General features: G+C 36.9%; 3 protein-coding genes and 1 pseudogene across 3 annotated transcripts; all 4 read right to left on the bottom strand.

The window, feature by feature from the left end:
- Positions 1–1,370: 1,370 nt before the first annotated feature.
- On the bottom strand, positions 1,371–3,646 carry LOC116719272 (P2Y purinoceptor 1-like). Its single transcript, XM_032561769.1, has one exon. The coding sequence runs from the start codon at positions 3,352–3,354 to the stop codon at positions 2,353–2,355; it is 1,002 nt and encodes a 333-aa protein (XP_032417660.1). The 5' UTR covers positions 3,355–3,646; the 3' UTR covers positions 1,371–2,352.
- A 1,451-nt stretch (positions 3,647–5,097) lies between these two features.
- Positions 5,098–6,091, bottom strand: LOC116719567 (P2Y purinoceptor 1-like; annotated as a pseudogene).
- Positions 6,092–7,249: 1,158 nt separating this feature from the next.
- LOC116719227 (P2Y purinoceptor 1-like) lies at positions 7,250–11,481 on the bottom strand. Its single transcript, XM_032561714.1, has one exon. It carries the CDS (start codon positions 9,088–9,090, stop codon positions 8,104–8,106), a length of 987 nt encoding a protein of 328 aa, XP_032417605.1. The 5' UTR covers positions 9,091–11,481; the 3' UTR covers positions 7,250–8,103.
- Positions 11,482–11,608: 127 nt separating this feature from the next.
- Positions 11,609–13,455, bottom strand: LOC116717566 (P2Y purinoceptor 1-like). Its single transcript, XM_032559047.1, has one exon. The coding sequence runs from the start codon at positions 13,312–13,314 to the stop codon at positions 12,277–12,279; it is 1,038 nt and encodes a 345-aa protein (XP_032414938.1). The 5' UTR covers positions 13,315–13,455; the 3' UTR covers positions 11,609–12,276.
- Between the last annotated feature and the right edge of the window lie 345 nt (positions 13,456–13,800).

A 13,800-nucleotide genomic window follows, 5' to 3' on the forward strand; every position in this document is an offset into this window, starting at 1 on the left:
GAACAAAATACCTATTGCTATTTTTATACAAAATGACTGCCTCAAAGCTGTTGAGGCCTAAACCATTGTTCTTGATGTGCGGTTGAGATGAACAAACCTCTGCTGCTTCCACCTTCATCCCCACTGTAAATCCAGCCGCACAAGGCAGCCTTGTTATAATGTATATTTTTGCACTTTAGTGTCGGTTTATGTGGAATAGATGTTGCAAAGATTGTTGCATACTTTCCTTGTTAAATTTCTTTTTGTTTAACATTGATACTTCAATTAGATTGCACTTTTTTGTTCAGCAAATGGCTTAATGGGCATATTAAAAATTGTTTAATTGCTAAAACAATTTTAAGTCTGTCTTCTCAACTCTTAACATTACTGGTAAAAAAAATGTCACTCATAACTGACTAATGAACATCTGCATGCATGTTTAAAAAAAACAAAACCCCATTCCATCCATGGAAATATCTATGCCAATTTATCCTTCTAAAGAGAATATTTTACTTACATTATATTGCGTTGTTTTTTATCAAAAATATTTACAGTTTACAGCATTTCTTCATTTTCCCGAATATTAATTGAGATTTTTATGTGTATTACTTGCACCTTAATGTTGGTTATTTAGAAATCCTATAAATAAAGCAAACATATCCACCGGGTTTTTTTAAAACTGTAAACATGCATTAAAAGCCCCCAGAATTGATCTTTTCGTCTTACTTTCATCACAATTGGAGGAAATGAACAAGGGGTCTGCAGCCATCAGGGCAGGTGTAAAACTAAACCATCAAAAGTGCAGGAGGCTAAACGGAACGCAGTGCGAGATACACAGATGCTGTACTGAAAATAAAACCTCTGACATCTGCAGTGCGGGAGTTGTGTTGTGTGAAGAGTAGTGATCTGTGCTAGCTGTGAGCTATAAATAATTTTATTAGCCTAACTAGCTTTAATAGTTTGAATAATGTATTCTTGCTGGCTTCCTTCAGGCAACATGCGCAGCACAGTGGGTGCTGACGCAGATATTGCACAAGTTGACAAGAGTCCTGCAGCTAAACTGAAATATGAACAAACTGGTTAGGGGTGAAAAGGAAATAAAAAGCTGTAATATCCTGTTTGCATGACTTTGCCCACACTTACAACACCTTGTTCAACCACCATTTCATCCAGTTCAGCAGTGAGCTTACATCTGTCGTTAAATGCCGTGAATATGATTAACCTGATTAACCTGAAATAAGAACAGCTGGCTGCCCTCACAGGAATTTCCCTAACTTTTGCTCATTTATTTACAAATTTACTCTTGCTTGAAAAGACATTACTTATTCTTTCTTTCAGGAGGCTCAAACCACATTATTATTTACTTATTAATAAACTCCATTAATTTGCTATTTTACTGTCTGTTGGCTTTTCATTCCTTCCAGAACATGATTTATTGTCATTTTCTAAGCACATTTGGAGATGAAACAAAGATAAAGATGTCTGTGAAAAAGGTTACAATGGATTCAAAAAACTCTGTTGCATAATGGAATCAGTCATGATGGTGTGAACTTATGCAAAAAAAATTTTTACTCCATGGCACAATGAAGGAAAAGACAAATTATACAAACATTTTTGGAGAAACAAAAATGTTTCTCCGTGTTGTGTGAAGAGTAGTGATCTGTGCTAGCTGTGAGCTATAAATAATTTTATTAGCCTAACTAGCTTTAATAGTTTGAATAATGTATTCTTGCTGGCTTCCTTCAGGCAACATGCGCAGCACAGTGGGTGCTGACGCAGATATTGCACAAGTTCACAAGAGTCCTAAAATCAGTCAAACTGGTGACTGAGGATGACAAGAGGCTCAGAAGACATTTCTGAAACTGCTGGTTGTGTTTAAGCAACAAAATCTCCTATTTCATTCATATTATTCCAAAAAAGTTGGGTTGCAAGACAGAATTCTTTTCTCTCAAAGAAAACACCCAGGTCGAGCTAAAACTTAGAAAAATCTTGCCGATTGTCGTGATCAAAAATCAAAGATTGATGACAAAAAGAAGTAACATAAAAACATGCAAAGGGAGAAATACTTTTTCAAACAACTGCATTCATAATTTTGATTGTGTGAGGATGAAAACAAAAAATTAAAATAAATTCAAATGGGTAAAAATAGACTGTATATTGAACTGGATTTCACCATCCTCACATGTTTATCCATTATTCCAAAAAAGCAGTGAAAACAATGACACTAGTAGTTTGATTTAGAACTTAATTATGATTTTCTTTTTAGTATGTGGCAACAATGGTCAACAGGTTAGAAGAATACAAAACGTGCAGAAGTGAACACCTATTTAATTCATGACATGGTAAGTTTAACAAAAAACTACTTGCTGTATGTCATACAGCACTTTCAGCTTCTTGCTCAGTCTTTGGTACAGACACAAAGCTGGATTTCAGCTTGAAACAGCGGCTGAAAATCTGTCGACCACTCTGCAGCAGTTGTACGAACTGATCGACCATTTCCTCATATACATACAGGTAAACCAGCGGGTTGAGAGCACTGTTCAGACTCACAAGACCACGGCTTGCCTGACGAGCATTGAAGACTCCAGAGTCCCATTTGGGGCACGTTCCCTGACTAATCAGAATTCTGGAATACAGGCTGAGGTTCTTGAAAACATGGTAGGGTGCATAACAAAATGAGAAGAGAAGAATCAAAAAACCCAGCAGTTTTAAGATTTGTCGTTTCCGGTCCCTGTTCATCGTATCTGAGTGGCAGACAACAACAATCATGTGTCCATAGCAGCCCAAAATCACAACGAAAGGGATACAGAATCCAAAGAATGACCAGCTGAGGCTGTAGTTCAGGTATTCCGTAACGTGTTTTGAATCAGTTGTTTCAAAACATCGTGTAGTGTTTTTCTCTGGATGTTTGGGGTATAACATGTCTGGAAAACTTTCAACACTTGCCAGAATCCAAATCAGGACTGAGATGACAACAGAGTGAGTAATAGTGAACTTCCCCACCGTTCTGATTGGGTAGACAACAGCCAGGTACCGGTACACACTTATACAAGTAAGGAATCCAATACTGCAGTATAAATTCAAGTTGAAGCAGAATCTTGTTACCATGCAGAATCCTTCCCCAAAGATCCATTCAGTCTTGTTAAAGTAGTACACAATGAGAAAGGGGTGAGTGAGGAGATACAACATGTCTGCTAGTCCAAGGTTAAGAACAAGAATGTTAATACTCCGAAGTTTGTTCCAGTTATGCAGCAAAGATATCATTCCCCACACATTCAGGACCAATCCAACAAGAAATACCAAAATATAAAGACAAGGGAGGAGTATATGTTCAAATAATGCCATATTGGGTGAAGTGCAGTTGGATGCATTCATTTTGTCTTTCAGACACAAGCCAGTTCAGCCCTTCTCCTCTGAGGCTCTGCATACAAAATGAAGATGGAGTCGATGAAAACTTAACTTCCTCCTTGAACTCAAGTTTAGCTGTAACCACAATTATCAGCTTCATTAAAAATGACCACAAGGCCCTTTCCTGTCAGTTGTATTCGTTTTGCCTTCCAGAAACAAGTCCAGTCTGTCCTTCTCTTCTGAGGCGCTGCTCAAAAAATGAAGAAAGAGTGAAGGAAAACAACCTGAGTAACTTCCTTCTCGAACACCAGTTGCGTCATTGTGGAGAAGAGCTTTGATTTCCAGATACTGAGTCTGGTTTGACAACTAAATTTGGCATCTAGCCCAACATGCTGCTTCCACATAAGGTCTCGCACAGAAAAGAAAGACAGACACAAATCAGTAAATATAACCCGAATTTCTTCAGACGAAGATGGAATTATCGGTATATATTTACTAGGTCAGAGTACCAAGGAACAAACATCGACTGAAACGCAACTTGAATTTGAAATTCTGGCTCAGAAAGTCAACACAACCAACATAAAAATCCAGTAGGCATGTTGAACCAAACAGGCAATTGCGTTGGTGATTATTGTTCTAATGTTACTAATAAAAACATTTGTCTTTTGGCCGTTGCATCATGTTATTATAAATACCACTGTATAATTTGCTATGAGTAACGGTTACAGTAAATTGTTAATATACTATGCTACTGTGGTGCTGACAGTTAAATATGGCAAATGCTGAAAAGTATTTCACCTATTCATGCTGTGAAGACAATTATTTCACACAAATAATGTATTTTATTTATTTTCTGTTAACAGATCACACACACGCACGTATATATACAAATCCTCATGTCAGCCACTTTAACCAGTGTTAAAGGTTAATGTAAGAAGAATATTCTGCAAATAAACTATGAAAAAAGACCTCAAGCAAAGAATCGATATGGCAGAAACTATGAAGCATGAATTACTGAAACACATTTTTACTCAAGTAAAAGTAATTACAATCTACCTAGGAAGTTACTCAAGTGAGAGTAAAAAACCATTTGGTAAAAAGGCTTATTCAAGTACTAAGTAACTGACGAGAACATCTAATTTAATACTTTAAAATGACATCATCAGAGAGACAAAATGTAATATTGCAGAAACTATGAAGTAGTTTCTTCACAGTCATGTGCAAAGTTAGTATTTTAAAGACTAAAATGAAAAAAAAAAACATTTTCCAAATAATTTCTTCAATATAACACAGGGTAAAGTATTTCCAGTGACAAAATAGTGTTCAGTGTATCTTTTTGACATTCAAATGTCTCAGAAAAACTTTACTCAAGTAAGACGAGTGCTACTTCATAGTAATATTACTCAAGTAAAAGTAAAAAGTATCTTTCCAAAATGTTATCTAAATAAATGTAACAAGGTCAAAGTTTTTAGCTATTACTTACTTCTGCTGAAAACAAAAGGAAAATACCTAAGAACTGTGACAGCTCAAACATCCTGGCTCAGCAAAGTCAATTCCAGGTAGTGACGTCAGAGCAACTGAGCAGGACAACCGATATGTGTGTGCATGTGTGTGTAATACAGATCATGTATTACGGGAATGAATAATCTGTTATTCCTGTACAGCAGTGACTATACGGCAAACTAAAATTAGTTCAGCTTGATTTCAACAAGAGTCAACATGTAGAAATGAAACGGAAACATGGTCAGTTTTACAGAAAACTACCTGCTGTCATAAAGCACTTTCAACGTCTTGCTCAGTCTGTGGTACAGCCTCAAAGCTGGATTTCAGCCTGAACAAACGACTGAAAATCTGTCGACATCCCTGCAGCAGCAGCCTGAACTGAACACCCATTTCCTCATTTACATGAAGGTAAACCAGCGGGTTAAGAGCACTGTTCAGGCTCACAAGACCACGGCTTGCCTGACAGGCAGCAAAAATCCCAGAATCCCATGTGGCGCATTTGCTCAGATTTTTTAGAACCCTGGAATACAGATTGAGGTTCTTGAAAACATGGTAAGGTGGATAACAAAGAGAGAAAAGAAGAATCAAAAAACCCATCAGCTTAAAAATTTGTTGTTTTGTGACATTTTTCATTGTATCTGAGCGTCAAACAACAACAGTCACGTGTCCATAGCAGCAAACAATGATGGCGAAAGGGACGCAGAATCCAAAGAAGGTCCAGCTGAGGCTGTAGTTCAGGTATGCCGTAATGTTATTTGAATTAGTCATATCAAAACATTGTTTAGTCTTGTTCCCTGAGTGTTTTGGGAACAACATGTCTGGAGAACTTTCAACACTCACCAGAATCCAAACCACGGCTGAGATGACCACAGAGTGAGTCGTAGTTAATTTCCCCATTACTTTCATTGGATGGACAATAGTCAAGTACCGGTACACACTGATACATGTGAGGAACCCGATGCTGCCGTATAAATTAAGGTTGAAGCAGAATCTTGTTACCAAGCAGAATCCTTCCCCAAAGGTCCATTTAGTCTCATTAAGGTAGTAAATGATGAGAAAGGGGAGATTCAGCAGATACAACATGTCTGCTAGTCCAAGGTTAAGAACGAGGATGTTAATACTCCGAAGTTTCTTCCAGTTATGCAGCAAAGATATTATTCCCCATACATTCAGAACCAATCCAACAACAAAAACAAAAATGTAAAGAGCAGGCAGGACTCTGTTCAAATACCTTATCTAGTGTGCAGTTCGTTTTATCCATGAAACACGTCCTGTAGGCTCCGCTCGCAAAATCAAAACAGAGTCAACAAAAACAACCTGAATAATTTCCTCCTTGAGTATGTTGTATGTACAGCTGCCAGTGCAAACATTTAGCTCAGGTTTTATAGATTTGAAAGTCAAAGACAGCAAAACCTGTTTACTGACATTTTATTTAAACAAGATAGGAATCACTGTAATTGAAGTAGCAGATAAACTAAAAGCAATATTCTAAACATAAACCCATGTGGTTTAAGCTGACTTTGAGCTGAAAAGTAACTGATGGAAAGAATCTGGAATGTATGGTGAAAATAGCAGATTATTTGAATCCAAGACTTTTTATAGAGTATATAGATACAGGAAATCCTTCCTGCCACATGTCATCTCACTGTACAATAAAAGCTAAATCATTGTTCTGCACTAATCTGTCCTATTTTGCACAACTGCACTGTGGCACACTTGCTGTACATATATTTACATATACATACTGTATCTGCATTTTTTGAATCTTTGCAAGGACTTCTCTAAGCTGCTTTTTATATTAACAGCATTTTATATTTTATTTTTATTTTTTTTATTTTATCTACAACTACTACTCAGTGGTAGTTGTTATTGTGTCTTGTCTCTATGCTGTAACTGCGAAGTAATTTCCCTGCTGGGATGAATAAAGTACTTCTATTCTATTCTATTCTATTCTATTTTCAAGGAAAGTTGAATAAAAACTGAATAAAATGCATGCCATTTATTTCTGTTTTCCTTATTCGCTGTGCTTAGAGAAATGGGAATACCAATGAATCATTTTTTTACAGACAGCTATAGTAGCAGATAAAATGCCTGAACAGTATGTGGGCGATAACTTTGATTCCTTGAAGACAAGCTGGTAAAGTTGGCCTCAGGCCTAAACTCTGAACAAATCATGCTGTTTCCACATAACAGCATGATAGATTAGAAAAGCGGATACAAGTCAATGAATGAAATTGTTTAGAAAATCTGAATTTCTGACGTGCAAATCAGAGAAACAACAGCAATAACCCTTAAATTTAAAAGGCCAGTTTTAAAATTCAAGAAGAGTTCAATAATGAGTTTATTTGCACTCATAACATCCTATTTCTTATTAAATCAGTGTCAGAAAATTTGAAGACCCACTCTCTGAGTTTTTCAATCAAGTTCAATCAAGTTTATTTACAGCACATTTTAGCAACAAGGAGGTTTAAAGTGATTTACATGATAAAAACACAACAATATAAAGACATAGAACACAGTCAATAATTGAGTCATTACATCTTGTCAAGTGCCATTAAACATCAGAATGTTAATTAATGTTTCATTTGTAATGTTTCAAAAGCAACTTTAAACAGGTGGGTTTTAATGTAGATTTATAGTAGGTTAAAGTAACATCTTAACTATCGACTATAATGTTTCCCACAAATAAGTGTTTAATACTGAAGAACATGTTTGTATTTGTTAATGCCTTATGCAGCTGACATCCTTATTTAATCACATTTAACTGTAGATAATGCTAACGCTAAATGAATACACTTTAAACAAGACAAATTCAATACTAGTAGTGTTTTTGTTACAACTGCCTTATTATATTTTTAAAAATGAACTTTTTTTTCATCTTTGAAGTTGCACTCATGATAAAACTGTGTCCTATTTTGGCAATACACAGACTATCTGTAAATAAGTAGAAAGTTGTGCAGCAAATGCTTTCCCCATCTGTTAGCTACAAACAATATATACCAATAGGTGAACAGTAGGCAGTACTTTGTTCAGATAATTCATTATCTAATGCACAGCTGGTTTTATTCATTTTAATTTTGACTCCTAAACAAGTAGGTTCAACCTCTGTCCTCTCAGGTGAAACTCACTTGCAAGGGAGAATAGTTTCGCTTAATTTCTTATTTAATTGTTAATTTTCTAGAATCTCTGAAAGTAAACAAGTTAACAAAATAAAAGCATATAGAACGAACCAAAAATTTCACTCATGACATGGTCAAGTTAAAGAGAAACATATCACAAAGCACTTAAAGCTTCTTTCTCAGTCTGTGGTACTGGCTCAGATCTGGATTTCAGCTTGAAACAACAACTGAACATCTGCTGCAGCAGCTGCCTGCACTGAGCACCCACATCCTCAGAAACACACAGATAAACCAGTGGGTTAACAGCACTATTCAGGCTCACAAGACCAAAACTTACATGACGCGCTTTAAAGACCACATTATTCCACGTGGGACGTTTGCCCAGCTTAGTCAGAACTCTGGAATACAGATTGAGGTTCTTGGAAACATGGAAGGGTGCATAACAAAACAAGAACATAAGAATCAAAAAAACCAACAGCTTTAAGATTTGTTGTTTCTGGTTTACATTCATCATATTTGAGCGGCAGACAACAAGAATCACATGTCCATAGCAGCACACAATGACGATGAAAGGGATGCAGAATCCGATGAACGTCCAGCAGAGGCTGTAGATCAGGTATTCCTCAATATTTTCCGAATCAGTTGTGTCATAACACGCTCCAGAGTTCATTGAATCTTTGGGGAATGACATGTCTGGAAAACTTATGACACTCGCCAGAACCCACATCACAACAGAGATGACCACAGACTGAGTCATAGTTAATCTCCCCATTACTCTCAATGGATGGACGATGACCAGGTACCGGTACACACTGATACATGTGAGGAATCCAATGCTGCCGTATAAATTCAAGTTGAAGCAGAATCTTGTTACCTTGCACAATCCGTCGCCAAAGGTCCATTCATTCTTATTAATGTAGTACACAATCAGAAAGGGGTGAGTTAGCAGATACAACATGTCTGCTACTCCAAGGTTAAGAACAAGGATGTTAATAATCCTAAGTTTCTTCCAGTTGTGCACCAAACACTTCATTCCACATAAATTCAGGACCAATCCAACAACAAAAACTAAGATGTAAAGAGCAGTCAGGAATGTATCTGCAGATTTTAAATCCAGTTTAGTAATGTTGGTTGTAGTCATTTTTTCTTCCAGAAACAAGTCCCGTCTGTCCTTCCCTTCTGAGGCTCCGCTCACAAAATAAGGATAGACAGTAAGAAAACAACCTAGATATCTTCCTCCTTGAACATCAGTGAAGCCGCAGATAAGCCCAACAACCTTTCTGTTAAAAGCCACATAATAGTGCAGAAAATACCTGAACTCTAAGAGGGCGTTAACTTTGATTCCGAGAAGATAAGTCTGGTTTCACAACTTAAGTATAGCTTCCAGCCCAAACTTTTAACAGATCATGCTGCTTCCAGATAACAGCTGACACATAAAAGGCCCAAACTTTTAACAGGTCATGCTGCTTCCAGGTAACTGCTGACACATAAAAGAAAGACAAAAAAAAATCAATGAATGATAAGTCATTTTCAGATGTCTTAAAAAACAATCAGAATTTTTGACATCAATTTTCCCTGCATTAAAAATTACAGCTTAAAAATCCAAGTATAAGTGAAAAGTTCAATAATGTGTTTCAGTGTCACATGATGTACATTAAAACCTCTTTTGCAAAACCGTATTGAGCGTTTTTTTTTCTCCCCTCCAGGGGGTTTTTATGGGCTCTAGTGTCCCTTATATGAAAGTAAGCTGACAGGAAAGGGGGAAGTAGAGGGGGGAATACATGTGGCAAATCTCGCCGGGTCCGGGAATCAAACCCGCGACGGCCTTGTCGAGGACTCATGGTCTCCAAACGTGGGACGCGCTAACCCCTACGACACCACGGCACGCCCCACCGTATTTATCTGTCTTTTGAAAAGATAAAAATCAGAGAAATCTATTAACAGCTCCTAAAAGTAATTAGTCTGGTTACTGAGCATTACAGGCAAATTCCACTGATTTTCTAGTAAGCAGTGTGATATATCAGAGATCTGACCTACAACAGAAATATAATAATCTAACAAGAAATTTATTGATTTTCCTTTCAATGTCTTACTTCTTGCCTCTCTCCCATAAAGACACATTTGTGCAGTGAATGACTAATAGTTGTCATGTGAATCTCTGTATGTATCAGTGCTCTCCTTGTTTGGCCTGTAAGTTTAGGTGGACAGTCTCTTGGTAGGATTACAGGTGTGCCGTACTCTGTCCATCAGAGCATGAGAAATCTTTTATAACCTAAGCCTGTTTTAAACTTCTCCACAACTTTTTATCTGACCTATCTGGTGTGTTCCTTGGACTTCATCATGCCGTTTGCTCCCCAATATTCTCTTCACCAACCTCTGAAGCCGTCACAGAGTAGCTGTGTTTGTACTGAGACTAGACTACACACAAGTGGACTCTATTCAGACTAGCAGCTATCAGGACACTTCTGAAGGCAATTATTTGCACTCATAGAAAAGTGGGCTGAATACATCTGAACGCTGCACTTTTCAGTTTTTTTTATTAGTAAAAATGTTTTGAATCATTTATCATTTTCTTTCTGCTTCACAATTGTATACTACCTTGTGTTAGTCTTTGTTGTAATGTGAGAAAATATGGAAAAGTTCAAGTCGTGTGAATACTTTTCCAAGCCGTGGAACAGACTGCCAACAAAGCACGATCTCCAGGAAAACTGTTGCCTCTACATGTAAGAAGAAGAACTTGTCTATACATGTAAGGAAAGAAAAAAGTGGAGTTACAATCAGACGATAGTGGGAGTGCAGGCGTTTACTGTAATGCTGCCCTCTTTAAACGGCTGGAAATGTTGGTAAGTGACGGAGGAAAAACAACACAGCCTTCAGTTACAATTGGTTTGAGTGCAGTGCTCTCCAGAGCGACCTATGAAATTTTATTAGCAATTGCATCCAACTGTATACACCTCCACTCACAACAGGAAGTCAACAAGAACATGAATAATAAAACTCATCATCATATGAGTCACTCTGACTGAGAATAAGCAAACTCTTAATGGAAACTACAACTACCAGTATGTAATGGTAATTTAAGGACATCATGAAGGAGAATGTCCAGCAATCAGTCTGTGACCTTATACATAAATACACTCCAATTATGCAACAGGACAAAAATCCAAGTTCACAAAGTATGATTTTCTTTACTGTCATAACAACACAACTTTTGAAGTCTAAATATTAAATATAAAAAAGAATTTAGAGTGGTATTGTCAAATTCTGAGTTAAAATCTTGCTAAATCCCTTTCAATGCAGCCACATCATAACAAATGTTTAGAGAAGAATGGCCCAAAAACTTTACACCACCCAAGACAGGAGCAGCTGCCACCCAGGAAATGAAGAAAATCCAGCTTTTGGGTTTGGAAGGAAAATAACCTTTTACACACAGGATAATGTTTATTTCTTTTTCAATACTTGAAAACATAATTTGAAACTTGCATTTTGTTTTTACTCAGGATTTTTATTATTGTGTGTTTGATGTTCACAATTTGAAAAACCTGAAAACAACAACCATATGCAGGAAGATAAAATAATTAAAAAGCTATATTTATCATTTTAAATATATGTAGCTACGGTAAAAAAAAAAAAAACATGACAAAAATTCAATAGAATGTGTTAAAATAAAATTCACAATTCTAAACATTTTATTTCTGCACAGCAGTGACAATAAAACTTGTTAAACACCACCCTATGAAGCCATATCAAAACAAAATTGAAGAGATGAATGATCCATAAATTAAACACCAGGATTAAAAGACAAAAATAAAAATCCAGCACATCATAGGAGTAGCTACCACCCAGGGAAAAATGACCAAACCATTGCTGGGTTTGGAAGGGAATCACTTTTTGACACCCAATACTGTGTCTTTCCATTTTTATAAAAACATAACTTGAGAATTGCATTTTGTCGTTACTCAGGATATAATTGTTTTTTATTACATTTTATTATTATGAGTTTGATGATCACAATTTGACTGTGACAAAACAGAAGGAACAGAAGAAATATGCGAGAAGATAAATACTTTTTCAAAAATCTATAATCTTGACCATGTGTGGATAGGAACAAAAAAATAACAATCAATTCAATGAAATGTGTTAAAAAGCCTTTCATCCTTCTCCTGTTGTTGTTCCACTACAGCAGTGACAGTGAAACTTTCTCTGCTTTATTTCTTATGGAGTTATTAATTCTCTAGCATCTAACGGAAGCAGTCAACAAATTAGATGAATACAAAGCGTAATGAGCAAAAATTTCACTCATGAGGTGGTCTATTAAAAAAACATGTCATAAAGCACATTCAGCTTCATCCTCAGTGTGTGGTACTAGTTCAGAACTGGATTTCAGCTTGGAACAGCAACTGAACATCTGTTTACATCGCTGCTGCAGCTGGCTGAACTGGGCACTCATTTCCTCATTAAAATACATGTAAATTAGCGGGTTAAGAGCAGTGTTCAGGCTCACAAGACCCCGACTTACATGACGCAGATAAAAGACTTCATCATACCATGAGGGGCACAGTGGGTACTTAAAACCCAGATATTTGGCATACACGCTGAGGTTCTTCAAAACAAGGTAGGGTGTGTAACAAAGCAAGAAGAGAAGAGACAAAATAATCAACGGTTTTAAGATTTTTCGTCTATGGTTCTTTTTCATCATATTTGAGCGGTGGATGACAAGAGCCACATGTCCGTAGCAGCCCACTATGATGATGAAAGGGATGCAGAATCCAAAGATTGTCCAGATGAGGTTGTATATAAAGTATCCCTCAATGTGTGCTTCATCAGTGGCAGGCAAACATGTTTCAGGTTTGTTCACTATTTGCTTGGGGTAGATGATGTCTGGAAGACTTCCAACACTCGCCAGAATCCACACCAGGACAGAGATGACCACAGAGTGAGTCTTACTTGATTTTCTCCTCATTTTTATTGGCTGGACGATGGCCAGGTACCGGTACACACTGATACATGTGATGAATCCGATGCTGCCGTATAAATTCAGTCTAAAGCAGAATCTTGTTACCTTGCAGAAAGGTTCTCCAAAGGTCCATGCAACATTATTAAAGTAGTACACAATCAAAAAGGGGCGAGTGAGCAAAAACAACAAGTTCGTTAGTTCGAGGTTCAGAAAAAAGATGTTAATCCGAAATTTCTTCCAGTTCTTCACCAAGCAAATCATTCCACAAGCATTCAGGATCAATCCAACAACAAATATAAAGACGTAAAAAATAGGGAGGAAATTGTTATCAGACAGTAATTCCTCATCCACTGTCTTACAGTTGTTTGTACTCATTTTGCCTTCCAGAAACAAGTCCCGTTTGTTCATCTCTTCTGACGCTCCGCTCAGAAAATAAAGATAAAAAGTAAGAAAACAACCTAAAAAGCTTCGTCCTTAAACATCAGTTAAGTCACAGGCAAGCCCATCAGCCTTTCTGACAAAAGCAGAAAGGCTGTTGGGGTAGTCAGGTATTTACAGAAAATACCTGAACTCTAAGAGGGCGTTACCTTTGATTCCAGGAAGATAAGTCTGGTTTCACAACTTAAGTTGGCTTTCAGCCCAAAATTTTTACAGATCATGCTGCTCCAACATAACGACTAGCACATAAAAGAAAGACAGACACAAATCATTGAATGATAAGTCGTTTTCAGATGTCTTAGGATATCAGAATTTCTGACCAACTTCCCCTGCATTAAAATTTCCAGCTTAAAAATCCAAGTACAAGTGAAGAGTTCAATAATGTGTTTGTGTGCACTCATGACACCCTATTTCTTAATAAATCATTGTCACACAATGTACTTTAAAACCTCTTTT

Source organism: Xiphophorus hellerii, chromosome 1 (assembly GCF_003331165.1).
Source record: "Xiphophorus hellerii strain 12219 chromosome 1, Xiphophorus_hellerii-4.1, whole genome shotgun sequence".
Lineage (NCBI taxonomy): Eukaryota > Metazoa > Chordata > Actinopteri > Cyprinodontiformes > Poeciliidae > Xiphophorus > Xiphophorus hellerii.

Bases quoted from the DNA above. Each gene is read 5' to 3' on its own strand.
- LOC116719227 (XM_032561714.1), bottom strand. From the start codon at position 9,090: ATGACTACAACCAACATTACTAAACTGGATTTAAAATCTGCAGATACA.
- LOC116719272 (XM_032561769.1), bottom strand. From the start codon at position 3,354: ATGAATGCATCCAACTGCACTTCACCCAATATGGCATTATTTGAACAT.
- LOC116717566 (XM_032559047.1), bottom strand. From the start codon at position 13,314: ATGAACAAACGGGACTTGTTTCTGGAAGGCAAAATGAGTACAAACAAC.